Raw genomic sequence first — 14,438 nt, 5'->3', positions numbered from 1 at the left:
CCTGAAGAATAGTTTCTGTCCGAATATCTAAGCTGTCTCAATGGCCATAAAATCAAGGACACCAGCACCTTGAGCTCATGTCCATTGAGACAGCTTCATTTTTTAACAGACTAACTTTTAGCATTTTCAATTATTAGAGTCCAATTCACAGTGTTGCTACTTTAGTTAAGCGCTGATGAAGGGGGATTTTGTGGCCCCTGAAACACATTGGTTTCCATTAGCCTTCTTGTTATCAAAGTATTATCGGCAATAAAGAATGATGGACTCTTAAAGAGGAAGTAAACCCTGATGAGTTTACTTCCTCTTTTTTTCCCTGCAAAGGTAAAGCATAATGGACTACTATGCATCGCATACTACCCCATTATGTGTCACTTACCTGACACAGGAGCCAGCGAAGTCGCCGCTGTCCCCTGTAGTCCGCCGCATCCATCTTGCTGGTGGCGTCTCGCAGCTCCGCCGCTGTCATTCGGCGAAGCCGCGATGACGTCACTCCCGCGCATGCGCACGGGAGTCGACAAATGCGGCAGCTCCATTCTTGGAACTGCCGCGTTCAGTGCGCCTGCGCGCCGCTGTCTACGGCGCATGCGCCGTAGACAGCGGTGCCCGTTTTCGGGCAAATATCTCCTAAACCATATAGGTTTAGGAGATATTGCTTGGACCTACAGGTAAGCCTTAATCTAGGCTTACCTGTAGGTCAAAGTGGTTTGTAAGGGTTTACAACCACTTTAAGACATACGTTTGGGGCTCAGTTATTCAGTTTCATGTGGATTTCTCAAGTCAGGTGACCCTTATCTCCACTATAGAAACGCTGTGACTTGAGCTTAATAAAAGAAACTCCCGCTACCCCCCCTGAGCTATTGTGTTCTGACAGAAGCGAGACTTCCCCGCCATCAGAATACACTGATCAGTGTTGCCATCTATAGCCGGTGACGCTGATCGAGCAGGGAAATCCTACAGGCTGATTGTACAGAAGTCATTTGGAAGACCATCTTCTGTACAACCCATCTGTCCATACATGGATCAAAATTTGGCTGGTTCAGTATTTCGATCCATGTATGGCTGGCTTAAAGTTCGTAGCAATACAGTAACGCCAGCAAATATGATTATGTTTCTATTAGGGGTACCATTTTTTTTTACAGCGAGTACGATTACGATACTTATTTCTTTAGTACTCGCCGATACCGATTACTGATACCTACTGGCAACTATTCTGTTTACACTTCATCTGTCAGTAATGGTACAAAGCACCGAAAACTTATTTACAAATCAAATAAATGTATTTTTGTGAAACGTGTAAATATATTTTAAAGGTGTAAAAATATTATTGAACAAAGCAAACAAAAACAAAAAAAAAGTTTTAATTATTAATAGCTTATAAAATAGAAGTAAACACAAAAAAAAAGAAGCAGGAAAGTAATAAATAAATGGAAAAGGAGAATAAGGAGTTAAGGCTGATTAGAGTAAATTAAGGGTTAATAAGGGGTTAAACAGAGGAACATTTATTACTTCACAGATTGCTTTAAACTGACTTCATCTTCAGATCGTACTTGATCCCTTTGATCTGTAGATGAATAAATTAAAGGATACAAAAAGAAACAATGTTTCTTTTTATCTTTCTGTTGCGGCTGAGCAATGTTGTTGATAAACATTGCGGCTGCTTTTTTTTTTTTTTTTTTTGACCGCTGCAATTGCCAGGACTTTGTTTACACTTCAGTTGTCAACAGAGGAACCCCACTGACAGCTGAATGAGTCATCAGTCGTTAAGGACGTGGCGGCCCCACCCCTTAACAACCAGTAATTGACAGCTGAAAGAACCAAGCCTGAAAGTATCGGTTTCAGGCATCGGAGCATTTGCACGAGTACTGATACTCATGCAAATGCTTAGTATCGGCATTGATATCGGTATTGGTGCAACCCTCGTCTCAATCACTCTCTACTTACTCCTGCCATCTTACTGAATCATGATCGGATAAAAATAAAAGTTAAATCTACCTGACAAAGCCCCTTTATTAACAAATGTTATACACTATTGTAATGAGGCGCTTTTGTGTTAAAACATACCTTCTGCTTTTCTGTGTACACAGTGTAGCTCACATTGCTCCTTCTCGTCAAATCGGTTGAGGTTTCCACCGCAGCCGCTGTATACAAACGGGCGACACTCTCTCACTAGGTGGTTATAATACCATTTTAGTGTGAACTTTTTGCATTCTCCCTCTTGCATGGGGAAGCTGCATATATCTAGCGAAATTAACACACATAGTATATAATTAAACAATAGCAACTACTGTATGTTAAATGTAGAGAAATACATTTGTATGCTGTACATGATTAAATTATTGTACTGTACACCTTACCCTGTGCTGATGTATCTCTCTTACTCCGTAGGCTTGCTTCTGATATTGACGGTATGGTTGTGTCTACAAGATGAATTATATACAGTTTAAAAAACTGTTGGATTAAGGTTGTAAGGAGGAGGAAATACAAGTAAAGGAAAAAGAAAAACGGAAGGAGGGAAAGGGGGAGGGAGAAAAGAAGGAAGTACATGAATAAAGAAATGTAAGGATTGGGGGGGGGGGGGGGGTAAAAAAAAAGAGAAAAAGAAAGAGAGAGAGAGGGGGAGAGAGAGAGAGAGAGAGAGAGAAAGAAGGAAAGAAAAGAAAAGAAAAAAGTATGCATGTTGGTAAAAATAAATGATTAAAGAAACGATGAAGGAAGGGAAGAGAAGAGGAGGATAAAGAAAAAAAAAGGAAGGCATGCATGTTGGAGAAAAAGAAAGAAAGAAAGGAAAAGAAGAAAAAAAAAGAAAAGAAAAAAGAAGTGAGGGAGGAAGGAAGGAAATACATGAATAAAGAAAGGTAAGGATTGGGGAGGAATAAAGAAAAAAAGGAAGGCATGCATGCCCGAGAAAAGAAAGTAAAGAAAGGAAGGAAAGGAGGAAAGAAGGAAGGAGACACTCAAATGAAGAAAGGTAAAGCAAGGATAAAAGAAAGCAAGAAAGAAAAAATGGAGGAATGAAGGAAGGGTGGAAGGACACAAAGAAAGGGAAGGTTTGGGAAGGGATAAAGGAAAAAGGAAGGCATGCGTGTTTTAGAAAATAAAGAAAAGATAAAGGAAAGGAAGAGGGAAAGAAAATAAAAAAAGAAGGGAGGGAGGGAGGAAAGAAGGAATGACATGAATATAGAAAGGGAAGGATTGGGGAGGGATAAAGGAAAAATGAAGGTGTGCATGTTGGAGAAAAGAAAGGAAGAAAGAAAAAGTAAGAGAAAAGAAGAAAATAAGAAGGAAAGAAAGACAAAAAGAAGGGTCGGAGGGAGGAAAGAAGCAGGGAAGGGAGGAAGGAAGGAAATACATGAATAAAAAAGGTAAAGAAGAGATAAAAGAAAGAGAAAAGAAGAAGGAAAAAAAGAAGGGAGGAAGGAAGGATATGAATAACAAATGAAGACATGCCTGTTGCAGAAAAGAAAAGAAAGAAGGAAGAAAAGAAGGAAGGAAAGGGGGAGGGAGGGAGGAAAGAAGGAAGGAAAAACATGAATAAAGAAAGGTAAAGAAAATATAAAAGAAAGGAATAAAAGAAAAAGGGAAGAAAGAAGAGAGGAAAAAAGATAGGAAGAAGACATGAATAAAGAAAGGGAAGGCTTGAGGAGGGATAAAGGGAAAAAGGAAGGCATGCATGTTGGAGGAAAAAAACATAAGAAAGAAAAGAAAAAGGAAAGGAAGAAAAGAAGAAGGAAAAAAAAAAAAAAAGAAGGGTGAAAGAAGGAAGGACATGAATAATAAAAAATGGAAGGATTGGGGAGGGATAAAGGAAAAGGGAAGGTATGCATGTTGGAGAAAAGAAAGGAACAAAGAAAAGATAAAAGAAAGGAAGAAAAGAAGAAGGGAGGGACGGGGGAAAAAAGAAAAGAAGGAAGGACATGATTAAAGAAAGGGAAGGCTTGGGGAGGGATAAAGGCAAAAGGAAGATATGAATGTTGGAGGAAAGAAAAGATAAAGGAAAGAAAGAAAAAAAAGAAGGGAAGAAAGGAGGGAGAGAAGGAGGAAGGAAACGAAAGAGAGGGAAATGCATGAATATAGAAAGGTAAAGAAAAGATAAAAAAAATGAAGAAAAGAAGAAGGAAAGAAATAGAAAAAAACAAGGGAAAAAAGAAGGGAGGGAGGAAAGAAAGAAGAAGCATGGGCATAAATAAAGAAAGGAAAGGATTGGAGAGGGATAAAGGAAAAAGGAAGGTATGCATGTTGGAGAAAAGAAAGGAAGAAAAAAAAGATAAAAGAAAGGAAGAAAAGAAGAAGGAAAGAAAGAAGAGAGGGAGAAGGAAGGAATGAGTCAAGATGTATGGGAGATATATGGGAGATATTGGAGACAGATTAATAGACTCTGACCATCTCTCATTATAGTGCTCTCTGTGCCATCTTCATCCATATCTTTGTAATCATCCACCGTGTATATGTGCTCGTAATCTGGATCATTGGTGTTTACCACCACCTTAAGTTCCCGTCCTGGAGGAGCACATAAGAGGCAGTGATAAGAACTCTTATTCAAGTCCTGTAGTGAAATTTAGGCTGATCTGCAGCATGAAAAGCCCAAGCAGCAGAGGAATAGAAGATCAAGCGCAAGAAAGACAGCACAGCTCAGGCAAAACACAAAACCAAATTCAGGACTAACCAAGAGAGCATACAAAAATGAAATGGAAAATATGTTGACCACAGACAAGAAAAATGATCCCACATTTGGATGAAATGTAAAGGTCCTTCATGCCAGAATGATGTGTTAGAGTCCTCATAAGAAGCAAAGTATAAGCTTCATGGAGAAGGAACACTAATGGTCAAAGTATAGTTGAAAAAAAGGTCCACCAACATAAGCCTTATGTAGATTTAGGATAAAAAGCACAAGTTAGCTTATACTCAAGGAGAGTAGGGACATGCCATCTTGGACCATGTGAGTGCATAAATCAAGCAGCATAGTTAGACGACATTTTTTTTAATAAAAGCATCAGGCCCAAGCCAAGACTCACAAGCAGTAAATCCTGCAGTGCCCCACATATATCCAGCAGACACCCACAAATCACCATCAACATCATCTCCAAAACCTCACCAAGCAGTGACAAACAGACCACACCTTGGGGAGACCCATAAATAAGCCCACCGTAATGTAATGAATTATATTTAGCAGCATCCCATAAAATTCCAGCATAGACATAATACCCAGCAGGTTTGTGCATTTTTTTTTATCCAGCAGGTAACCAGTAAAATGCAAACCATACAGAGGTGATCCATGAATATTGCCCATCTTCACATATTTTATGTAACAGTGACCATCATGGTAGGCCCAAGAGTAACAAGAAATTATAAAATGCAATGCCATAAACTTATTTCAGATAAAGGGACAACAGGGACAAAGACAGAAACACAGTGACGTTGCTGTCAATTTGAACACATAGAGAAAATGTAGACTCTGACTATTGAAGCAAAGAAAGCATAGACCTTATATTATCATGCAACATTAAAGACTTTACAACAGCATACACTGAAGGCATAGGTCTTTGACAAAGACTGCAATGACTAACACCATACTTCGATAATAGAGCCTGGACAAGGAACAATAATGTCATGGACTTTTAAGGGGATGGCTACCCAAAACTGATATTTCAGTCTATCCTAAATGCAGGGAAGTTGAGTGACTCATCAGCTTCTGATATCTCTCAGAGTCTCTGGTAGATCTCCCACTTAATGTTCCCACATTTACCAAGGTTGGTTGAAGTGGTAGACTGATGGCGCTGCAACCTTAGGTACAGTAGATAATAATTTTGTGCTACTGGTGTGTTCAGCAAAACTGTACTGGTGGTATCCCAATGGAGCAACTAGGTCACATGTGCCAAACACAAGGCCCACGTGCCAAAACCGGCCCACCAGGCCATTGCATCATGTGGCCCTTGCACCTTTCCTTTTGCTGCGGCACCCTTCTCGTCTCCATCCCCACCTTGTCTCATAGTCGGAAGTAGAGAGGACAGAAATCCTCCACCAGATCCTGCACTTCTCTGTGCAGCCACGGAGAGGCTTGTCTCTGCGTTCCCTCTTCCCATCACAGCATTCGGCAGCAAATAGGTGGACAGAACTCCTTCTACAGATGCTGCAGCTCTCTGTGCAGCCGCAGCACCCTCTCATTTCTGTCTCCCTTGGTCTCAGCATTCAGCAGACTCTGATAGCCCTCCTCTGGTTCTTCTCAAGACCCTGCACTTTCTGCTTCCCAGTATTGCCCCCAGTATCTTCCCGGCAGTAGCACAAGCTAAGTGGGGTGCACTGTGGTGTAAGGGAGGGTAGGGGACTCTTGACTTTTGATGGTGAGGGGGCTCTTGACACCCCCGCGGGATGCTCTGGACATCTAATCTTACAGATACAACTAGCACTTTGAGGGCAACCATAATGCTGATGTGGCCAATGCTGAAATTTTGTCAGACACCCCTGATCTAGGTGATGTGTTGGCTGCTCCCGCAATAAAACTGCCACAGTAACCTCAGAATCTGAACGCAATATTTGGATCTAAAGATTGAAGCGCCTCACTAAAGTGTAGAGTGCACAATAAGGTTTTATTTCAAACATGTAATAGGCGTTAAAACCAGTGTGTTTTGGGGACCTTATATCATCCCTTTCACCAGGACCACTGAGCTTCAATTATGTGGAACTGATATGGCCTTAAAACTGTTAATTAGACTCTAAATCGGGGGAAACCCAGTAACATTTACCAACTGCTGAATGCTACCAAGTTCTCTGAATAGAGAGTCTAATTAACAATTTTAAGTCCATACCAATGGATTCCATACATTTTAAGCCCTAAAGAAGGGGTGGCGTGTACCTCTGGCACCTACTATTCGGTTGGAATAGAAGCTTAATTTAAACTTCAGCACTTCTAGCACCTTATTTAGTGTGGTGCTTTGTTGTCAGATTCAAATATTACATTCACCAAGGAGTCTCACTCCCTCTACTGCATCAGGAGGGTCTAAATGCCCCCCCCTGCATTTTGGATAATGTAATATAAATGAAAGGTGGAGATAGTGAGATGCCCTTATAACGTCAATGGTGGGTTTGCAAATCTGGATCAGATGTGGACATCTTGCTGTCAGAGTCTCCATTAGCCCTTGTACACACGGTCAGACATTCCGACAACAAAATCCGTCGGATTTTGTCTGACGGATTTTATCCGAAACTTGTGATGCATATACACGGTCGGACAAAGTTGTCGGAAAATCCGATCGTTCAGAACATGATGACGTTATTTCGTTACGATGGGACTACGTTCAGGCTAGTAGCCAATAGCTTTGGTCTAGGAATTTGATCTGAGCATGCGTGGCACTTTGTCTGATCGGAATTCTCTACACACAATCGGACAAAGTCCGAACGGATCATGTTGTCGGAAAGTTTTATAGCCAAGCTCTCAAACTTGGTCCGTCGGATATTCCGACGGAAACAGTCCGATGGAGCCCACACACTGTCGGATTATCCGACAACACGGTCCGATCGGACATTTTACATCGGAATGTCCGACCGTGTGTAGAAGGGCTTAGAGTTAAAAACCAACAAGTGATTCAACTTGGCTGCATGAGCCTAAAACCGAAATATCTGTTTTGGGTAGACTCACAGAAACAGGTTAATATACACTTAAAAAACAATACACGATACATAGTAAGCATGATAAAAGCGCACAAATAGAAGCAAAGGACACATTAGGTGTTGCGTGGAAAAGAATAGAATTATGCCAGCATGCTCAAAGACGATGATATATTCAGGCTTCTCTGCTTTGATTACTGCTTTGACTTATTTGTGCTCTCCTAAACCAGGACAATATTGTAGGACTTCCTTGCATATTCTGTAAATATCCAGAAGACTTACTCTAAATATCCCCTCAGACTTACTACAGCTGAAATATATCTTCAAACAGGTGCAAGTTGCCTGTACCCACTGTCGATCTGGCCTGCCTTTCAGTGAAGATATAACACATAGATGGGAGAGTGGTTAAGGCATCAGCATCATAAGGGCAACAGGCAAGAAACAACTTGCACCTGGTTGTAAATGAGACAAGGTGGAGGATTTATTTGACCTTGCAAGAGAAGAAAGCAGGAAATTTGACCATTGTCCTTTTTTTGTCTTCTTGCTGCTGCCTGATCCATGTCTACTTGAGTAAGATAATACAAAGACTTGGAATGAATCGCAGAGAACAAGATTCACCATGTGCAGACCCAGCAACCAGCATTTACCTATTAAAGCAGGTACAAAGTCAGAGCAGTTACAAGGTTGGCCCAAAGATTGTCATGATTCCATGACATCTGAGTGACGTGGAACTTTTTGAAAGTTTTCCAAGTTTCAACCTTACTTTCCCCATGAATTACTGTGCTTACTTAAATGGATGAACATTGTTGGCGATTCCCCATTTTTTTCTTCTTTTGAATTATAATTCTTTAAATTATTAGTTAATAAATGAATGCCAAGTAGAGGGCTGGGATGGGGGGAAAATTTGACCATCTGCCATCTCCTACAACAGGGTTGGGCAAAACAAAACAGTGACAACTTGATAAAGTTAGATAGATGTCTACCCATTATCCAGACAAGCTGCCAACAGTGAACATTTGTCCCAAGCTGGAATTTTTTTTAGGTGTGCTGGCTACATGGCTCCTTGGATTTGTTCAATCCTACTGAATGTTACTTTACACTGAAGCGGCAATCTGTAGACCACCTTTATATGAGGATCTCAACAGCATCTGAATACAAAAATGTGTTGCCTATATTTGCCAATCACATTTTTACAAATCAATGAGACAGCCGAGACAGCTAATCTGAATCTAATTGGTTGCAATGAGTAACATATTTTCCCTGCAGACACTTGTTACATGAGGCTTTATGTCTTATTTTATGCTTATCCAGTTAGTTCTGATTTTTCTAATTGATTAGATTATTTTTATTTATTTATTTTTGCATTAAGCCTAATTTTATGTGCAAGTTGTATATTTGGTCATTGAAGTCGTTAAATTTACTGCTCAGACTTATCTAATGCACACGTAGAGTGCAAAAAGGGAGGGCTGGCAATGAGTACAGGAAGGGCATTAGGCCAAATCCAATCCAAAGATGGTTTAGGACTATAAAAGATGCCTTGATGTACAAAAAGTGATTACTTGAAATAGATATTATCCAGGTACCTAATAAAAATGTATATAGAGGCTATCTAGTTAGATGTCTGCCCTCACTGTTATCTTAAATTGCCAATCAGAGGCCAGAGGGCAGGAAAGCAATTGACTCATGGCCTCTTGGATGAGGGCTTGGAGATTCGCAGGGTGTCCTTTGGACTTTACAGTGAACGCAGCAGTGGACTGTCACTAAACATCAATGTTGGGTACTTGTAAGTAGAAACCAGGGTCCTAACAGTTCAAAAAAAGTTTTCTAACTTTGCCTATCCAGACAGAGGTTTCAACTGCAGAACAATTATGGCTCCTGTCAATTTGAACCATTTACAGGTTAATTTGCCCTAAAATAGAAATCTTATATGCTTCTGGGGGCTCTGATGAGGAAACATTTTTTCCAAGATTTCCATCCAATGGCCATGGCCACTACAAACCATATGACAGCTTCAGGATTCTCCATACTGTAATGTACTTCAAATTACTGGTGTATATCGTTGCAGGAATGTGATACCTTCATTATGGCTTTGGTGAAAGGGGTTGTTGCCAGCCCTCCCTTGTAGAATATAATGTGTTATCTTAGCCAAGGATGATAGATTGCAAAGCACCGCAGACATAAAAGCAGAAACTTAACTGTTATTTTTACACGTGGCTGACTGTAAAAGCGAGAAAGAATTTGGTGTGGACAGAAGATGTTATTAAATCTTCCACTGTTAGGAGATCCTACTCACCCTCATCTTCATCAATGTGAGAAAACTTAAGAGCTGGGACTGGGACTAGACGTGTACTGGGCGGATAGGATGGGGGAGATGGTTTGTCAGAAAGGTAACCTGAGAGGTATAAGGACATAATAGTTTCAGACGGGAGTGTTAGAAAATGTTGATGATTGAGAACTGCAGTGAAAGATTTCTGATTCTTGTTGCTCTTGGCAGCTTTGCTCTTTAAACAACTCTTTATCTCCAGTTCGAGGAGTCCATAATCATTTTTTGCTGATAAAATTGGGACAACCGGAATATAACATGTAGCCAATGTGTTTCAGGGGCCAAACAATTCCCGTGCACCAGAGCTTGGATGAAAAATAAATAGGCTACCCATAGGACTCTATCTAAAGCATGGGTGCTTATATTGTGACCCTCCAGCTGTTGCAAGTCCCATCATGCCTCTTGGAGTCATGCTTACAACTGTCAGTGGCTTGCAATGCCTCATGGGACTTGTAGTTCTGAAACAACTAGAAGGCCACAGGTTGCGCACCCATGAAAGAAACTCCTGGATAGTGTTCTTTATCTTAGAAGGAACATTAAAAGCCGAAATTTATGTGTGGACTCTTGAGAAGATCTATTGAAACTCTTTTCTTGAATTTCAGTGGGATTTCTCAGTGGAGGCCTTTTACCGTTGGGACAACCACTTTTTGTGGTAGAGCTGCCAAGAGTTAGTCATTAAGCCCAACCAACGATCTGTTAAAAGATCTTTTTTTAACTAGCGCTTCAAATCTAGTTTTCATTAGACTGTCCATTTAAACCAGCTGGTTGCAGATTTCAGCAAGCTCCAACCCTCTTTCAAGTAGTTCCGAAGCTTCCTGAAGCCTGCAAACAGTTTGTTTAGAGTGGGAATTCCCATTAGGATCTGTGCTCATTACCTCCAAACTAGGGCTGAAGAGTGTGCTAAAGTCTTCAGCTCCTTAAAGCTTGTTAAAATACTTTATGAAAGCTTGCGTTACACACTGCTCTTACAAAACTGATGCCCATGTGGTCAGATCAGAAGTTGACAAGAACAGAATGTTATGTAATGGAAAGTGTCTGAATTACAAGCTACTTATGTTGTACAAACCCACCATTCTTCCTTCCGTTCTCATGTACTGTACTAGAAATAGGAAGAGACAAATCAGATTGGTTGCTATTGACAAAAAGAATTGTTCTTTGGACAATCTCAATCATAGGAACTGCAGTGAGTAGTGGCTAGTAGTAGATTGTTCCCACCGCTGTCCAGTCTTGAGTACTTGATCTATGTCATTGTTTGCTGCAGCCAGTGAAGACTTATTGCTCAACTACAGCCAAAATACTTTTGAGAGAAGTGTGGAAGGATTAAAACCTCAATCAACATTATTTCACCTTACTTTTTGCCTATCGGACAGAATAGGTAGTGAAGGAAAATTTCCAGGTGTCAGACATGAAGTTAGGGGGGAAGCCGCCCAATGGAGACATGAGCAGCATTAAAAACACATTTTGTAGTATAGTCAGGACAATATAAAACCTCCATCAGGATTCAATAGCTAGAGTAGTAGTAGGAGGGGAGGTGCACTGGTTGCATTACTAATGATAAGGTCCCGACTGAGTTTGTGGTTGCCATGTGAATGATCCTCTAGGCTGCTCTCTGAAATGCAGGAGCCGATTCTAGGTCCTTGTAATGTTATAGTAGAGGAATAAGGATGACACAGGGCTAGTTCAGAAACTTTTGTCCAGAACAAGTTTATTTATCATTGCCTTCAGTTAATAAAAAGCCAATGGCTTGTGTGGGTTTCAATGGGCTCCCTTTGTCAGGGCTTGGAAATGCAGGAAGAGCTAATATCTGGATGATAGTCAATGTAGTAATGTAGTCACAGTTTATTGCAATCTGAGTCAATGTGGTTTTGGAAAAGGAAATCTGGGCTGTTACAAAGTACCTTCTTTTTGTCATGTAATGCTCCTGATCCATGTCAGCTGCTGGTCTCATTCTAGCATCCTGGTTTTGACTAAACTGCACTCTCCCTGTCTGACTGTCCACTTGCAAGGTGATTGGTGCAAACACAGCCTCTGGGTGGAGACCAAACCTGTTTTAAGCCTGACAAGTCCTTAGTGTCATGCTTGTGATAGTGTTTGCAACACATACTCCAAGCTCCCTGTTTGCCTGCCTTGTTCTTGTGCCTTGACCTTTGCCTTGCCCTAATCTATGCCCTGCCAACTAGTTTGGAATTCCTTGTTATACACTTTGGACTACTCTCTGAACTCTGCCTTTTGACTAAAAACTTGACCCCAACTACTCTCTGAACATTGTCTGTCTTGAACCGACGCTACCATTGGACCCCTCTGCTTGTCTGACAACTGCAATTACCTGTTTGCTGTGCTTAGCTCGTGCCTGCTCCGGTGTGGTAGCCAGGCGCTATAGTATTGTGTATAAGGCCTGGGGGCAACCGAGCACCGGTAAGCCTGCGTGCCTTACAGGAAAGGGGGGCTGCTATAGGTGAAGAACACAGTGCCAGATATAGTACTTGACCACCAACCCTAGAGGTAGGCGTGACACTTCCAATCTCTAGTTCTGTAGGATTCGAGAGCTGCCTGTAAGATGGATTTCCCTTCACTTCCATTTGACTCGCATCGGACAGAAGGGTAATAAAAGAAAAAGGTCTCCACTGGGGACATTAACAACTTGACAGAAGTTCTACTCCACCCCACAGAATAAATGTTTTGGTTGAAGTTGGACTTTATCTTGGTTATTGAAGTTTAGAGAACTGACCAAAGGCCAGCTATAACAAAGGATCAAATGTTCAGGAATTCTGGGAAACTTAACCGATCTTATGAAGCTTAAATAGTCACCTGGAGCGAACCAATTTAACACAAGGATATGTTTCACTAGAGTTCTCCATTAAAACAGTGGGAAAAAATGACTACATGCATTATGACATGCTATTTAGAAGGTAAGCAACTGGTCAGTTGAGCCACATCATTAGAATCGGTAGAAAAGTCGAACTAGTTTGGCAGAATATATGAAATGATACACAGTACAAGAATACAGAAACTCTTCACATAAGTTAAATGTTAGGATGTGTTTGTACATTAAAAAAGCAGCAAATGTTGATAGTCCCACTCCACAATGGATATCAGCATAAGACCCCCACAAGTTATTGTTGGCACACTGGTGACAGCGACAAATGCTACAAGCTGCAACACAGTACATGTTATTCTGAAGATCCACCAATATGTAGTATTTTGTGTTGTATGGAATTAGAGAACATGCCCAATGGGAGACAAGAAGCAGCTAACTGTTCAAGAAATTTTGGTACAACCCTCCTCCCCATTTGTTTGTCACAGCAGCAAGACGGTTAAAATACATTTAATTAACAGTAATATTCCATCTACTTTTCTTTAGCGGTGGATGCAGTGAGGAAGCAGGTTTTTACTGCTGGGTGTGTATGATGAGGGGTGTCTCAAGTTAAGGGTCGTACATTTGGCAAAACCCCAAAATAGGGAAAGCACCAAAACTCTGCATATATCCAAAGTCTTAGCTCAGACAATGTCTCCCACGTGGTTCCATAACACACGTCTAATACCCCGCAGAGATCCCTCAAGAAGAGGACGCCAAAATCCCCCAAAATGCATTGGCTTTAATATTTTCAACAATCATCAATAAAAGTCTTGAAGTATGTTTTCCACATGTATGACTCTTCACTTCAGGCCTTTCTCATTGTACACACATAGAAACTACTCGACTGAAGAATCAGCTCCCTCCCTGGTACCTTAAGGCTAGGATTTTTAAAAGGTCCCATCACAACCCATCAAGGAATCCCAAAGTCAGAGCCCTGGGCCTTTAAACAAATCTCAAATCCTGTCCACCACTGCCATAGACAAAATGGTTTTGGATCCCTCTTGGGGAGATTTCCCCATATTTCCTGTGGCAGAGATGGGCCACGAATTCAAGGAAAAGCTCTCCATTGGAAGATTTTCCTTTACATCCTGTTTATCTAAAAGCCGTGAAAATCTGATTTTTCAGTAAGAACATTAGCGTGTATATATGGAAGGCTCTTGGATTCAGAGATAAAGTTGTGATTGAAGACTGCCCACTAGGTTTCTATGGGTTTTCTCTATCGGAAGGACACAATGAGCTGCCCTCTAACAAGTGGACAAATTCATACAAGAGAATGACTCAAGCACCACTCCCTAAATGGGTGGCTTGATCCATTAAAGCTGGGTTCACACTGCAGTATGGAGTGACTCGCAGTCGGGGTCCGGCGCGTCCCCGTTCACCATTTCAGGTCCGATTTCGGTCTGAATTTTTTGGCTGAATTCGGACCAAAGACGCACAGGACTATGCGATCAGTTCCGGAGTTGCTCCGGAGATGTGTGAACCAGCTCCATTGAGAGCCTGTCACAATCTCCTAACATGCAATTTGGATGATGGAAAACCCACATCCAATTCGCAATAGTATGAACCCAACCTCAATATAATCAAGTGACGCAGAAGGATGAAATGTATAGATTTCATTAGAACCCCCAACATGTTTTGGGAAAGGGACCTCTCTCT

At 41.1% G+C, this 14,438-nt stretch overlaps 1 protein-coding gene across 1 annotated transcript in view; it reads right to left on the bottom strand.

The window, feature by feature from the left end:
* Window positions 1-10,152, bottom strand: part of LOC143927566 (collagen alpha-1(VII) chain-like) — a 24,350-nt gene extending 14,198 nt beyond the window's left edge. The window contains exons 1-4 of the mRNA XM_077451701.1: window positions 9,896-10,152; window positions 4,381-4,497; window positions 2,355-2,417; window positions 2,062-2,238 (exon numbers count right to left, since the gene is read on the bottom strand). Coding sequence (XP_077307827.1) covers window positions 2,062-2,238; window positions 2,355-2,417; window positions 4,381-4,497; window positions 9,896-10,013 — 475 coding nt within the window. The 5' untranslated portion in view covers window positions 10,014-10,152. The remainder of the gene's footprint in view (window positions 1-2,061; window positions 2,239-2,354; window positions 2,418-4,380; window positions 4,498-9,895) is intronic.
* Between the last annotated feature and the right edge of the window lie 4,286 nt (window positions 10,153-14,438).

This window comes from Lithobates pipiens, unplaced genomic scaffold, assembly GCF_037356315.1.
Source record: "Lithobates pipiens isolate NorthernLeopardFrog02 unplaced genomic scaffold, aLitPip1_a1.2 Scaffold_23, whole genome shotgun sequence".
Classification (NCBI taxonomy): domain Eukaryota; kingdom Metazoa; phylum Chordata; class Amphibia; order Anura; family Ranidae; genus Lithobates; species Lithobates pipiens.
Note: the sequence above shows the minus strand (reverse complement) of the source record. Positions and strands in the feature narration are given on the sequence as shown.